The sequence below is a fragment of the Pseudopodoces humilis genome, chromosome 4, assembly GCF_049639895.1.
Source record: "Pseudopodoces humilis isolate 2021_Gansu_Grassland_sample_001 chromosome 4, ASM4963989v1, whole genome shotgun sequence".
NCBI classification, from domain to species: domain Eukaryota; kingdom Metazoa; phylum Chordata; class Aves; order Passeriformes; family Paridae; genus Pseudopodoces; species Pseudopodoces humilis.
The window spans coordinates 36174491-36187854 of record NC_142203.1 but is presented as its reverse complement, the minus strand read 5'-3'; the positions used below and the strand labels follow the sequence as shown (position 1 = coordinate 36187854).

General features: G+C 37.6%; 1 protein-coding gene across 1 annotated transcript in view; it reads right to left on the bottom strand.

Annotated features, from left to right (window-relative positions):
- Window positions 1-13364, bottom strand: part of SHC3 (SHC adaptor protein 3) — a 51569-nt gene that overhangs the window by 16365 nt on the left and 21840 nt on the right. The window contains exons 3-5 of the mRNA XM_005530056.3: window positions 6855-6918; window positions 4131-4250; window positions 989-1042 (exon numbers count right to left, since the gene is read on the bottom strand). Coding sequence (XP_005530113.2) covers window positions 989-1042; window positions 4131-4250; window positions 6855-6918 — 238 coding nt within the window. The remainder of the gene's footprint in view (window positions 1-988; window positions 1043-4130; window positions 4251-6854; window positions 6919-13364) is intronic.

Below are 13364 nucleotides of genomic sequence, written 5' to 3'. Positions count from 1 at the left end.
AGCTATACTAAAACTGAAATTTGTCTTTATGTTTTCTGACAACAGCAAAGTGAACAGAGAAAGCAAGCATCTTCACCTTAACAGAGTTGAAATGAGAGAATTAACTCACAAAGCAGGCTAGAAATTGCCTTACCTGTAGTACATGACTGATATATGACAGATAACCGCATGATGGATAAAAAGGAACTCATTCAATTAATCTAAGTTTAAAAGCTTTTGAACCTCTAAGGTAAGATGCGAGCACTGTCACTAATTTATATTTTTCCCCTTGCTTCCTGAGTGACAAATACTTTTCAAGCCCATTTATTAATATACCTTTGGATGAACAGTTTATAAAAATAAGGAAAAGTACAATAATCAGGAATCTGCCCTTTGTTCTGAATGAATAAAATTTGTAGGTGTATCTAAAAGCTTTGCAAACCAGGAGAGAATGATCTGTGCTTTTCCTGAAAGTCTGTCTTCAAGCTGCGTGACTGTAGCAAATATACCTGCAGGCAGAATTTTGCACAGTCTTCTCAATGTACACTTACAGTTGAGAAGAAAAAAAAAGAAAAGCATACATTACTATAAATACTATAAGTACTATAAGTACTTATAGTACTATAAGTACTATAAATACTATAAATACTAAAAACATAGCTGCAACATATGCTATTACTGTGAAGAGTAAGATAAAAAAACAGGTTAAAAATCCATACAATGTCCATATGACTAGTCTACATTACTCTGAAAAACAAAGTTACTTTATGAATGCTTACAGCCCCTTGACAATTTTTGTTTCAGTCATTCAAAGGGGAGGATCTATGAACGCTTGTCAGCTGTTCCCCTCAAAGAAAGCTTGTTGGCAACGATCAAGAAAATTTTATGAAAGAAGAAACAGGAGCTATTGTGGTTATATTTTTCTTTTAGTAAGATATGCATTACATTTTGTCACATGGTCCTCATAAAGCTGTGTCTTTGTGGGAGAAGGCTTTAGAGAAATGCTTACCGGATCACCTCCAGACGCAAAGGAGATAGATTGCATATGGTGATTTGCTATGATCTGTATGGATCAGAAAGAATAAGTGTGAGTCAGATGGGTTTCTTACAGCTTGCAATTTTTGATTTCTTTTGTTGCTTGTATGCTGGTGAAAATCCAAAATCAAGATCAAAATTTCCTACAAGGGCTTCAAAGAGTAGCATGATAATATAAACAAACTTAAGGATGAATGTATCTATTCTGGTGTTCTTTAAAATGTATCAGGACTGCAAGATTGCTAAATGTACTCAGAACTCCAGTAAATCCTACAGACCTGTCAGAGAGTATCTTTGGAGAAATTTTAATCTGCTAAAACTCACTTTCTTTATTACAGATAATGATGAATGAAACTAAAGGTCCTATTCATCAAATCATTTTTCTGCTGATGCCACTCTGGTAAAATCAATGAAACCTTGCCAGCCTGTACACCAACTAAGATTCCTAACATTGCATCCAACACCTACTGTGTCATCTTATGTTTCACACATCAACATGTTTACTATATGCAAACAGAATTTTGAATCTAGCTGCAGTGTGGCATTGTGGACAAATTCACAGGCACACTCCAGGCCATTTGAAATTCAAATTGCTTATGTACAATTTGAACTAATATGATATTTCTCTGGGAAGAGACAATTTGTCCTGAACCTCTAATAAAAGCAGAACATCTCTGCTATTCTGAGAATTAGCTTACAAAATCTTTCAATAATGAAATAATGTAACAACCAAGAAAGAAAAGGTCATTTGAAAGAAATTTTCACTTGATATTTGAGTCACAGAAACCATGCCAGGAAATTAATCCAGAATGGGACAGTCCGCCTTTAGTGCCTCAGAGCATCTGACAACAGAATTAGGATCTTGATTCTTCACTTTGGACAAGGAACCAAATACAAAAAAACATTCTGGAAAAACAAAATAGGCTAGAAAATTATTCTCTGCTTCCCCCAACCTGCTTCTTAAGTGCACTATCAACTACCTTCGTTGGAAAGAAAAAAGCCTGATGGGACTTTCTCTGGATCTTGCTGCTTCACTAAGTCAGGGAGAGGTGACTACTATCTGTAGTGTTTCATTTATGTAAAGAGCACTTCATTTTCAATAGCCCTGCTTGTCCCACAACAGCCTCCAAAGATGTGGTTAGTTTTTAAGTGTACACAGTGGTGAATTAGTGTTCTGTTACTCAGCAGTGAAGATTTCCTTCTCTTTTTCCCCCTTAAAGAACAACAGAATATATAGAACACAGGATATATATGGAAGTTAGAATGTCCTAACAATAGAACTGAACTAGTAAAGTTCTGTTACACATTTCATATTAACACTATCTTGACTTGTGCAAATAACCTAAACTTTTAGTTCAGCATACAAAGGAAAAATTATTTCAGATTGTTGCTAAACTAATTTTTCCAAATTTTAAGGAAGCTGAAAAATGCTTGGAACCATTAGTTCATATCAGGCATTTTTTTTAATTCCACAGCTAATTTAGTTTGAGGTAGGGGTATTCCCCACCTCACCTCTGCCAATATCAAAATACTGAAAAGAGACACAGCAAATTATCAATGCCTTGCATTGCTTAAAAAGAAAACAATTCACTAATGTTGGCATAATAGTTTCAAAACCTTTCAATCTATGCCAACCTTCATTTTAAAGAAATAAGCAAAACAAAATCATCTTCCACTCATCCCTGCTTAATATGTTCACAGAACTGTTGTGCAGGGGTACATGCAGTTCCTTTCCTTCTACCACAAGGGCAAACAACACTGTCTTGTCTTTTCTTTCCTTCTAGATCTGCCAGGGAAAAAGAGGCTATTACAGAAGTTCACAGCCATCCTCCTGTGTGGGGCCTCAGAGGGCAAAGCTGCTGGGCCATGCTTATCTGCAAGTCAAATCCTTGGCATAAATAAGAAACAGGTGAGGCCACAGCCAGACTAGGGATCTCTGAGAAACCAGACATTTCCCAGGTCTGCAGCACCCAGAAGAGTCTACCTCAAAAAGAATGGTATCAGAGAAAAGGCAAAACATGTGGGGGATGACTATTCTCTGAAATAAATGAGTCTAACTACATTTCTGGCCTAGCACTGGCTGACGACAAGCTGACATTCAGGGTTTGGCGCTTCCTCAGTAGAGCTAATTAACATCAAGTTCTGCTTCTGATGGCAAGGTAACTGTCCTTATTAAAAGCACTGCTGTGTATAGTAAGGCTACAAACTACTGCAGCCAGTCAGAGCACTGCTCCTACAGTCTCAGTTATCACTGCAGAGGATTGTGATGTTGTCTAAATAAGGATAAGAACGAAGATATATGAATGAAAACATAGTAATGAACAGCAAGCTTTTTAACAGACAGTCTATATATTTTTTCTGATTTTTTAACCCCAAGGCCCCAAAGGACAGTAGGAATTTTACTTTTTCTTCCCTGTATCTGGGCAGAAAGTTACATGCTCTAATGCAATATGTGGTTCACCACAAATAGCACAGCAGTGACTACACATGTCTGTCTGCTTCCTCTTCATATATACCCTGAGCAAGGATTTTTCTCATCTCATACATCATTCACAAACCACTGCAGCGATTCCCCAAAGTCTGTCTGTACCTTCAGCACACTGAAGAAGAAGAAATGAGCTACTTTAAAAAGGCTGCCTTCACTCTCTGAAAGACTGGTCTCCCACTGCACTGCAAAATCCCTGAGGCTGTATTTTTAGCAGTGCCTCAGAACAGTTTGCCCTTTAAGACTCCAAATGGGAAGAAAACAACAAAATTGGGATGCACAGTCAGTATTTTAGTTGTTGCTCCAAGCACATCCCTTTTACTGCTCTGAAAGTCTGTATTTTTATTCAGTAAGAACTCCCATGACCAGAAAATGGTATTTCACATCATAGGTCTTTTGAAGAGCAAAACTGATCTACCTGAAACATGGCAAGAAGAAAATAATTCATCAAAGTTGTGTTGAATAGTGAAATTAGCTGACTTCCACTATGATTATATTTTGGGTTCATTCATTTTATGACATTATTTAGGAATAATAACTTTGAGCAACTGAGTATTTGGCAAACAGCAAATAATTGTGCAGCAGGCTGTTCATCAAAAGCCTCACAAATTAATACAGAAGTTACACTCACCTGTTTGGTATCTGGATTCATTAGATTTAAGCTGCTGGTGGAGATATTCAACATTATGCTCATTCCTGCAAACTGAAGATTGCTCTTTCCCAAGATGCTAGAAAGGACTTTGCTTGGTGGCTGTGAGGAGGGGGGGAAAAAGCAGATTTTTGTTCTCTGATTTTTTTGAATGACCTTCACTGTATGCAGGGTTAGTGGTGATCTTAAAGGCTTCTAAAAAGTTTATGACTTCTCAAAGATCATTTAATTGCAACAGCTGTTTTCCTCTGGAAATTATTTCTCATTTATACTACTACTACTACTACTATTATTATTATTAATAATAATATAAATAATTACACTAGCCAAGCAGTTCTTCATCTACTCTTGACCAAAATAAAATAGGGGTATTGTGAGACAGCAGAGTCTCATCTTCACCAAGGAACCAAGTAAGAAGACTAAGATGAATGCCTTCAGTCAGTGTCTTGACAATGTTCTTGTTCTATTAAAATAGCTTCAACTCTTGAACAGAAATCTGTTGTTTGCTTTATATCTCCTGACTGTTCTACCCCCTTGCCACATGGAAAGTGGCACTCTAGTGATACCAATGGAATACTCACAAGATGGGATACAGAGTGTTTTGGACCAGATGACCTCTAACGGTCCCTTCCAACCCAAACCATTCTATGACTTTGCTTGTAGACTGTAAGAGTAGGTAAAAGCCAGATATAGACAAATAAAACCTCTTTATGCTGAGTAAAACACAACTAAAGATTATCAGAGAATAACTCTAAGAATGTAATACAGGGGATGTAATAGTATTGATAACTTTTATAGACCTTTCACCAGGTCTTAGGGTGTTTTGCAGCAATAGAAGTTATGCTGTCAAAGCAAAATTCACAAACTTCTCACCTTTGATAGCTATGGGGAACCACAGAGCTGCATGAGAGCAGCCTCATTCAAGTAACCACAGCCTGTGCTTAGCATAACAGACCAAGTCCTTTAACTTGCTCTGCTTGTACTGGTGAATATTCATGCTGGTCATTAGGATATAAAAGCAAAATGAATGGAGACAGTGTTATTCTGCCTCTATATTTGCATCTGTCCTAAGCTGTCTGCAAGTTTGGATAGTTTTGTTCCTAGCAGGATGGACACACTTGAGCTTCTGTAGTCCTGAAAATTTACATACGTTCAATTTTCTCTTCCTTCTGTTTAATTGATTAAAAATTCACTATGTACATGCTGCTCCTATGTAACATGTGCTGCACTATTTCAACCTTTCATGTTACATAGCTAGCACTTCATTAACTTCTCTTTTGAACAAACGCTTCTGAATATTCTTGTATCTCTTCTTTCCTTAATCCTTCATGATTCCCAGGTCATGTCTAAGGATCACCTATTCACAGTGTAAATAAAGTGTGAAAATTTGGTCTCAGGAAATACACGTCACCTTAACCAAAATGATATACCACTAATGGCAGAAACATGATGAATGTACAGACCAGAAAAAGACACATCTTTGACATTTACCTGAAATTCTGTTGCTCTTTTCAATAACTGATAAGCAACATTACTTCTAAAACCTGTAATAAACAAGGTGTCTCACTAGGCACTTGTAAGTCTATTTACTTATTTTTTCAACTACATTTTGTGTCATTTTGCTTTCCAAGAAGAAAGATACTTTCATCTTCACTTTCAGATTTAAAAGGAAAAGCCAGAGAATCAAGAAATGCCAATGAGATAAATTCCGTGGAGGTGAAACCATAGCCTTAATTTCAGAGACGATTTCCAATTACACTGTGACACATGTTGTCACATATGACTGATTTTACCAGGATATGATTCTCCATTGTAAACAAATGGCATTTCTTGGCGTTCCTTTCTGCTGAGATTCTGCCTAGATGGTGGAGCAGCTGGGGAAGCAGGCGGACCTTTTCCTTCACCTGCTCATCCTCCTGTGCCCAAGAGCACACACAAGAACTATAATTAACTACTTTCTATGCTTCTTAAAGATAGCATTACATCCCAGCTTTGCTAGCAGGCCTCTGAGAGAGACTGTTGAGAGCCATCAGTGCAGGAGCTGAGCCAAGGCTTTGTCTTCTCCCTGTCTGAAGACTCTAACTCCTAGCACACAAATGAAAATAAAAGCATGCTAATAATGATGTCAGGTACACACTGGACTCACCATCAGGGCTGGGTGTTGAGCATCAGCCTCGGGTGTTTATGGAAAGAACATAGGGAACAAAAGATCACTTCATATGCTCTTTCCATCTCTAGAAATCAGTGATTACCAGACTCATTAAATGTCATCAGTAGATCTATCCTTCAAGAAAAAATCTAGTCACTTTCAAAACTATATATGTTTTGGGCTTCTGCTGTATCTTCCAACACCTATTTTCATAATTTACTCATGCATTTTATGAAAAGGCATCCCATTTGTTGGTTTTAACTCTTCCACCAGCAATCTACAAAAAAAAAAGGAAGTAAAAGGAGGAGGCTTCTACGGAAGGAACATAAAGGCACAGTCTTCATCCTAGATGTATTTATATTTCCAGATGCCTACAAAAGCAGATCCTGACCAAAAGGGCAAGTGATAATATACAATGCATAAAAACAGCCAATACTTGAAATGATTAATCATCTGCAATTCTCCAAGCTGCCTTAAAGTCACCTGCCTGCTGTGCCTGGTCTCCACTGTGCTGAACAGAGAAAATACAGTCAACTGCACTACAAGAAAAAAAATACCTTTCGTTTCTTGAAGGCTCTTTTGGCACCAGGCATGGCTTCACAAACACGACTGATTGCTTCCCTGAAGAGACAGAAAAAAGCTTTATGGGAAAAGAATGTGTGGGTTTCTTCATTACACTTGAAATGCACTGGAGAGAACAGTTTCAACTGTATTTCTGTTCACAAGTGAGGATAGTTAGCAGGTCAGTTAGCTTTTCTCTAAAAAAGAAATGCTTCCTCACACTATTAGAAGGACCTGTTCTCACTGTAAATTAGAATATTGCTCTTAATACCACCTTTCCAGGCTCACTTTTGTGCATTGCTTAACACCTTCTTAAAAAAAAAAAAAAAAAAGTTTCTTTTGGGAGTTAGAAAGTATCATTTTTCTTACTACTATACTATGCACTTTTCCAGTCAGAACAAAACCACCAGACTTTGGTATCAGAACCCTAAAATATTCCTGATAATGCATACATTCTATACAGTACATGAGATGTACAATATTTTAATTTATACTAGTTCAATACAGTCTGAATAGTTTATTAGTGGCCTTATGTGTACATTATAGGGAAAATTATTGCCATCAATATTTTGCTTCAGTTTTTTAACATTGCTTCATTCTTCCCATTGTGCTCAGGTTGCCTGGAAGAAATGTATTTCCAAAACTTATTTGAATCGATACCTTTTCATAGAAGAGTAACTGTACACCACAAAAACCCTTGAATCAAATCATATTGTTCCAAACAAATCTTACAGTTCCTTTCAGTATTTAGCAATTTATTATTTGAATGGTCAGTCTGGTCAGTCTGGTCAGTGTTTAGAATTTGCTCCTGTACACACACAGGTCTTCCCACTCACCACTAGGTACAAGGCTTTAATAGGTTTGCCCCGCTGGAAGACAGAATGGTTTTACAAGCAAAGTTGACTCAAAACCTTGTTTAACTATTTTTAATATGTATTGAGACTAACAGCACATTATATATAGAGAAAAAAACATGCAAATAACACATATTTTATGCAAAAGCCCACAAAACTCAAAACCAAACCAATGAACCAAAAAAACCAAACCAAAAAAAACCAACCAACCAACCAACCAAATGGGAAACAATGAGCTACAAGATAAAGAACAGTCAAAATAATAAAAACCTTGAAACATCATCTGGATAAAGATATAAATTATAGTAACTTTATGCCATATGCCATATATTTCAACTATGTACAGGATCAATATGTGAGTCAGGAGAACAATATCATACACTTATATCAGCATTCAACTTATATTGGCTCAGCAAATGTGACAAACTATATCAGGTGGCAATCAGTAATTGCTATATAGTTATGCCTTGTTTGGTTTTAGCTTGGACCCAATCCAAGGTTTGAATCACCTGGAAGAATCACATTTTATTGGCTGGGGGAGATGGGTGTTTGTAGGAATCGAACACACCTTGAATCAGGTTTACAGTCCTGCCATTCTGAAGAAGTGTGAGATTTATAGCAAGAAATAGTTAAAAAAACTTTCAAGCACACTCTTTTCTTCAGGTCTAGAGGACAGGCTGTTTGTTCCATAACTTGTCTTATGCCTTTTTTTCCCCCTCACTTACATTAAACCCTGTCTTGCATATGCACTCAGACCATTTTACCTACAACACCCCATTTCATGATTTGGCATCTGTATTTAGTTCCCACCTTTACTGCTTTTTTTTTTTTTTACTCCAAACAAGTTAAATTAATTACTAGATTTTCTTACAGAGCAAGTAAAAAGCAGTTTTAAAGAAACTTGTTTAAGTTAACTTTTTTAAAAAGGTTTAAAAGAAACATGTATGATGCATCTCAGAAAGCACAGCAAGCATCACATAGCTATCACCATGATACTGAGACAAGGGTTACTCCTGAAAATTAAACCAGGGAAAAGTAAATAGTACACCTCTCAAAAGAAAAATTCACCAAAAATGTTTTTCTTTGACTCAAGAAGCCGGCATCATCTTTTACAGAGTCTTCTCTGGCTACTGAGCTAAAACTTGTGGTTTCCTATCTCTTTCTTCTGCTGAAGGAAATCCTTTGGTGTTAATAGAATGGGAAGTCAGGCCACTGGCAGTCTCCAGCCCACTTCAGTCTTTCAGGCCCATGCCTCTTGCTTCACCAGGTGTGTCTTAGTTTCCCAAGCATTTTGACTGCATGTTGCTCTCACAGAGACATCACCCACAGTTGTCACCTCCTTGTCTCTTGCAGTGGTCCAACTGGTGCACTGAGATACCCCATAGGTTTTGCCTCTCACAGAAAGGACTTGGGTTTCTGAGATACATGTTTGAGGGACAAATTAGTCTATCATTTCCTTTCTCTTCCTATTTGCCCCCATCATCTTCTCTCTCTAGTGGCAGCATGGAACTTACAGAAAGACAAGGGGATTTTCAGGCCACTGCACCCAACAAATGTGTGCAATCTTGCTATTTTTATAGTTTTATTTTTATAGGAGGGTTGGGTCTTGTAGCAGTTCTGCCACTACCTCTCCTATCTGCCAGCTCCTGATAACCAGACAATAAGTGTGCTACTCAATAGATTCATCTGACTCAAGGACCTTGTTGACCAAAACTGCCACTTGAGCATAGGAGAGGAGATACACTAGCTGGAAAGGATGAAGCCCAGGGCAAGCCTCGCACTCCCAGTCCTGGCAGAGCAGAGAAGACTTTAAAAAAAAAAAAAGCTGGAAATCCTGGGCTACACATCCTCTCACTCAGTATAAAAAGCATTATACAATTTCCAGCTATCTGTCTCCCTTTTGGTAAGACACCTCAGTTTTACAGAACTCAATGTTCCCAAAGACTGTGGGAAGACTGGGAGTCTTTGGGTTTTGAACCCATATGAACACTACATGTATTCAAGCAACTGCAGAGTTCAAATTAACAATGCTTTTAGTGAAAATGCTGGGAACTTCAGAAAACATATTCATAGAGTAATTCTGGGTAATCAAGGTCAGAGTGTCCTGGCAGCAACTCTTTGCATGCCTGCAACAGAAGGCACAGTACTTTTCCTGCGTGGGAGTTAAGGAGTCTAAAAGCAGTATTTGAAGAAAATAATAAGAAAAATGTTGACTGAACATCTGTCACTGCACTGATATGCATTTTATCCAAGGGCCATCAAGATGATTAGAGGGATGGAGCTTTCCTATGAGGAGAGGCTCAGAGAATTGGGATTGTTCAGCCTCGAGAAGTGAAGGCTTTAGAGTGAACTAGCATGGCCTTCCAGCACTGGAAGGGAGCCTACAAGAAAGGTGAAGAGAGAGTTTTTACAAGGGCATTTAGTGATAAGAGGAGGGGAATGGCTTCAAACTGAAAGGGTAGGTTTAGATAAGATGTTAGGAAGAAATTCTTCACTGTGAGGGAGGTGAGGCACTGGAACAGGTTTTCCAGAGAAACTGTGGGTGCCCCATCCCTGGCAGTGTTCACAGCCAGGTTGCATGGGGTTCTGAGCAAGTTGGTCCAGTGATAGGTATCCCTGCCCATGGTAGGGGGATTGGAATTAAATGGTCCTTAAGGCCCCCTCCAACCCAAACCATTCTATGATTCTATGACAGTTCCCTGATTACTCTGTTCAGAATATTCTACATCAGTTTGGGGGTGAAGTTGTGCACAGATAGCCAGATAGCCTGGTGATGTGGAAAGGATGGCCCTAAAGATTCTTTCCAGCTTGCACTGATAGGTAGGACAGCGCAGATGTGACCATTTTATTTTTAGCAAATCAAATTTGCAAATGCCTCAGCAGCACAAACATCTGAGAGACAAATCAAGGCCAGGAACTAGGCTGAGCATGCTATCACCTGACCTGTGCATGGAAACAGTTGACTAAGGAAGGCAAAACCAAAAAGTTCTGTATACATCTGCATGGCTAAATATTGCACAATTTGGAAAAGTTGGATATGACTAAATTTGCTTCCTTTCTAATAAGAAAATTACTTGACACAGACACCCACTGCACCTTTCTAAGCCACATCCTGCTTCATTAGCTAGACTCAGATAAAAATCAGTGTAAAGTTATGCCAATCTCTTATAAAATTAGTTACTGTACTGTCTGCAGTAGGGACCACATGCTGAGTTCCAAATCTGCCCAGGAGTATTTTCTACTTTGCAGACGGTCATACTGTGGAGTCATTTTCTTGGCACAAAACATGTTGTGTATTTTGAATATAATTACAGCATTCAAGTGTATTCAGTACAAAATCACCAATACTCATTTTCTGAGATTGACCTATACTGCTTTAAAGTGGCTTGACATTTGAGACAGAAAAAAGGACATTTTACATTGCCATTTAGTTCCATTAAAAAGGCTAATGCCCTGGTATCGTTCATAGCTTTAGTGATATTTTATTCTGTTATATAAAGTAATCCACTCAGGAAGCTCGAATGTGTTCCTCTATGAAACATCATCACATGAAAATACTCTTTATTTTTTTGATTGTGCTGTTCCTAATTATTATTTAACTGATTAAACCCCAGAATTCTGGAACTCATATTTCAGGGAAATTACATACACATAGAAAAAGCACAAATTTTCTCAGCATATTTGGAAAAAGTAAAACCATCTCAAATAATGAGATGAGAAAATGTGATTATGTTTTAGTCTGAAATATTTTGTATCAAAGTATTTAAAAATTACCAATACTCTCTTCTTAAAGTATTCTAGTGTCCTATAGTTCCCTAGTTTACTTCTCCCCATCTCAAAAGCTTAGGACTTCACATGTTGAAAATCACACACCAAAAGACCAACTTTCTAAATGGAAGAACTGTTCAGAAGGTTCACAGTTATCTCTTACCAGCATTAAGTTCCTGTCAGTATTAATCATTACCAAGTATTGCACCAGTATTTTCTGGGGGGAAAAAAAGTCTGCAATAAATTTAAAAACAACTTGCTTATGAGAAAATAAATATAAAAGAAACAAAAAAACAACGGAGACCAAAATTCCATTTTTAGAAGTATGTTTAATAATTGAAATATTTTTGTTCATTTGCAAAACAGGCAAAATGAGCATGGGCTGTCTGAAGTAGCACAGGGGACATTCCCAACCTCTGAAGACTAAACCAGTATTTGAAGTCAGATTGACCATGTCTGGAGGAAGCAAGGCTGAAGAAGTAGCTAAGGAGAACAAATCAAAGGTATGGAAAGGAAGGGGAGGCTAACTCTGCGGCGAAGATGCACCTACTGCCACAAATCCAGAGTACCATGCAGCAACATCCCCGAGGGAAAACCCCCACAGAAACTGGTGCAGAGACCAAGCAATGCCATTTGTCACCATCCTGACTGAAGTGAAGCCTGTCTTGGTAGGAAGCCTGGAAGAAAACTTTTGTAGAATAAGGTGACATCAAGCAGATGTATCACACAAGCCAATGTCACTCGTAGAGCAAGGAGACGATAACTCTTCTTTTCCTTTTTGTCAGCTCCCCATTCTGTTTCTTCAAATGGAGTTTACTCGCATGTAGAAAATCTAAAAGCAGAAAACGAAAGGAAGCTGGCCAATTTAATTTTTGGTTTATTGAATAAACTTTATACACTCAAGTGGTTGGCTTTGGCAACTACTAGGCATAGAATACCACATGTCATTAGATACGCAGAATGCAATCTATCTAATGATAGTTATTCTCATGCTCCTGAATCTTCAGAGTGAGACTTCCATTGACCTAAGAAAAACCAATGCAGTTTGAAGACTATTTTGCTTTTATCAGCAAAGAAACTTTTTATCCATTGGTATGCTCAATGTTGTTCTCAATATTTGTAAATTACCTAACTTTTTAAGGAATATTTGAGACAATTTGTACAATTTGTACCTTCTTTCATAACATGCAAGTAAGTTTCAGAAAACCCAGTTTGACTCAATAGTAACAGAAAAATCTACCTGATCTTGATGATTTCTTCCAACACAATAGTTCTGAGCAATAGTCTTATTCCAAGAAATTAATTGTATATCCTACTGGCACACCTTAGATGTATCTTTTAACTCTGCATGCATATGCAGCTTTTATGAACATAAAGTAAGGGTATATGAAACTTGGTGTTGAATGTACAGCTACAAAACCTTCCTTATAGACAACCCTCCAACTCTCAAGAATATAATCAATGACACCAAAAACATCTAAAAAAACGTACTTTAACATTTAGATATGCTAAGTAGCTCAATCCTTTAACATCTTTTATGACCTTCTGGCTTTTTTTCCACTCAGCCTGGTCTCTAGCTACTTGTCGTAGTACTGGTCAGAGAAATGGAGAGAGAATTTAAAACTGTTTTCTGTTGCTAAATCAGGATCATAGTAATCTCCAAACTGGGCCCAGCCTCAGGTCATTTACTAAAATATTTTCTCTCAAGGAGCAGATATTAGCAAATATTTCAAAGGCAGACACAGGAAAATTTACAGAAGTAGAGTGAAAACATTTAGTTTAACAAATATTTTTGTCTAATGCCTAACTGGCTTCATGTCCAAAGCAGGACTTTGGAGACAGGTATCTTACAAAAGCTCCGTGTAAGATAGATGACTTTTATAA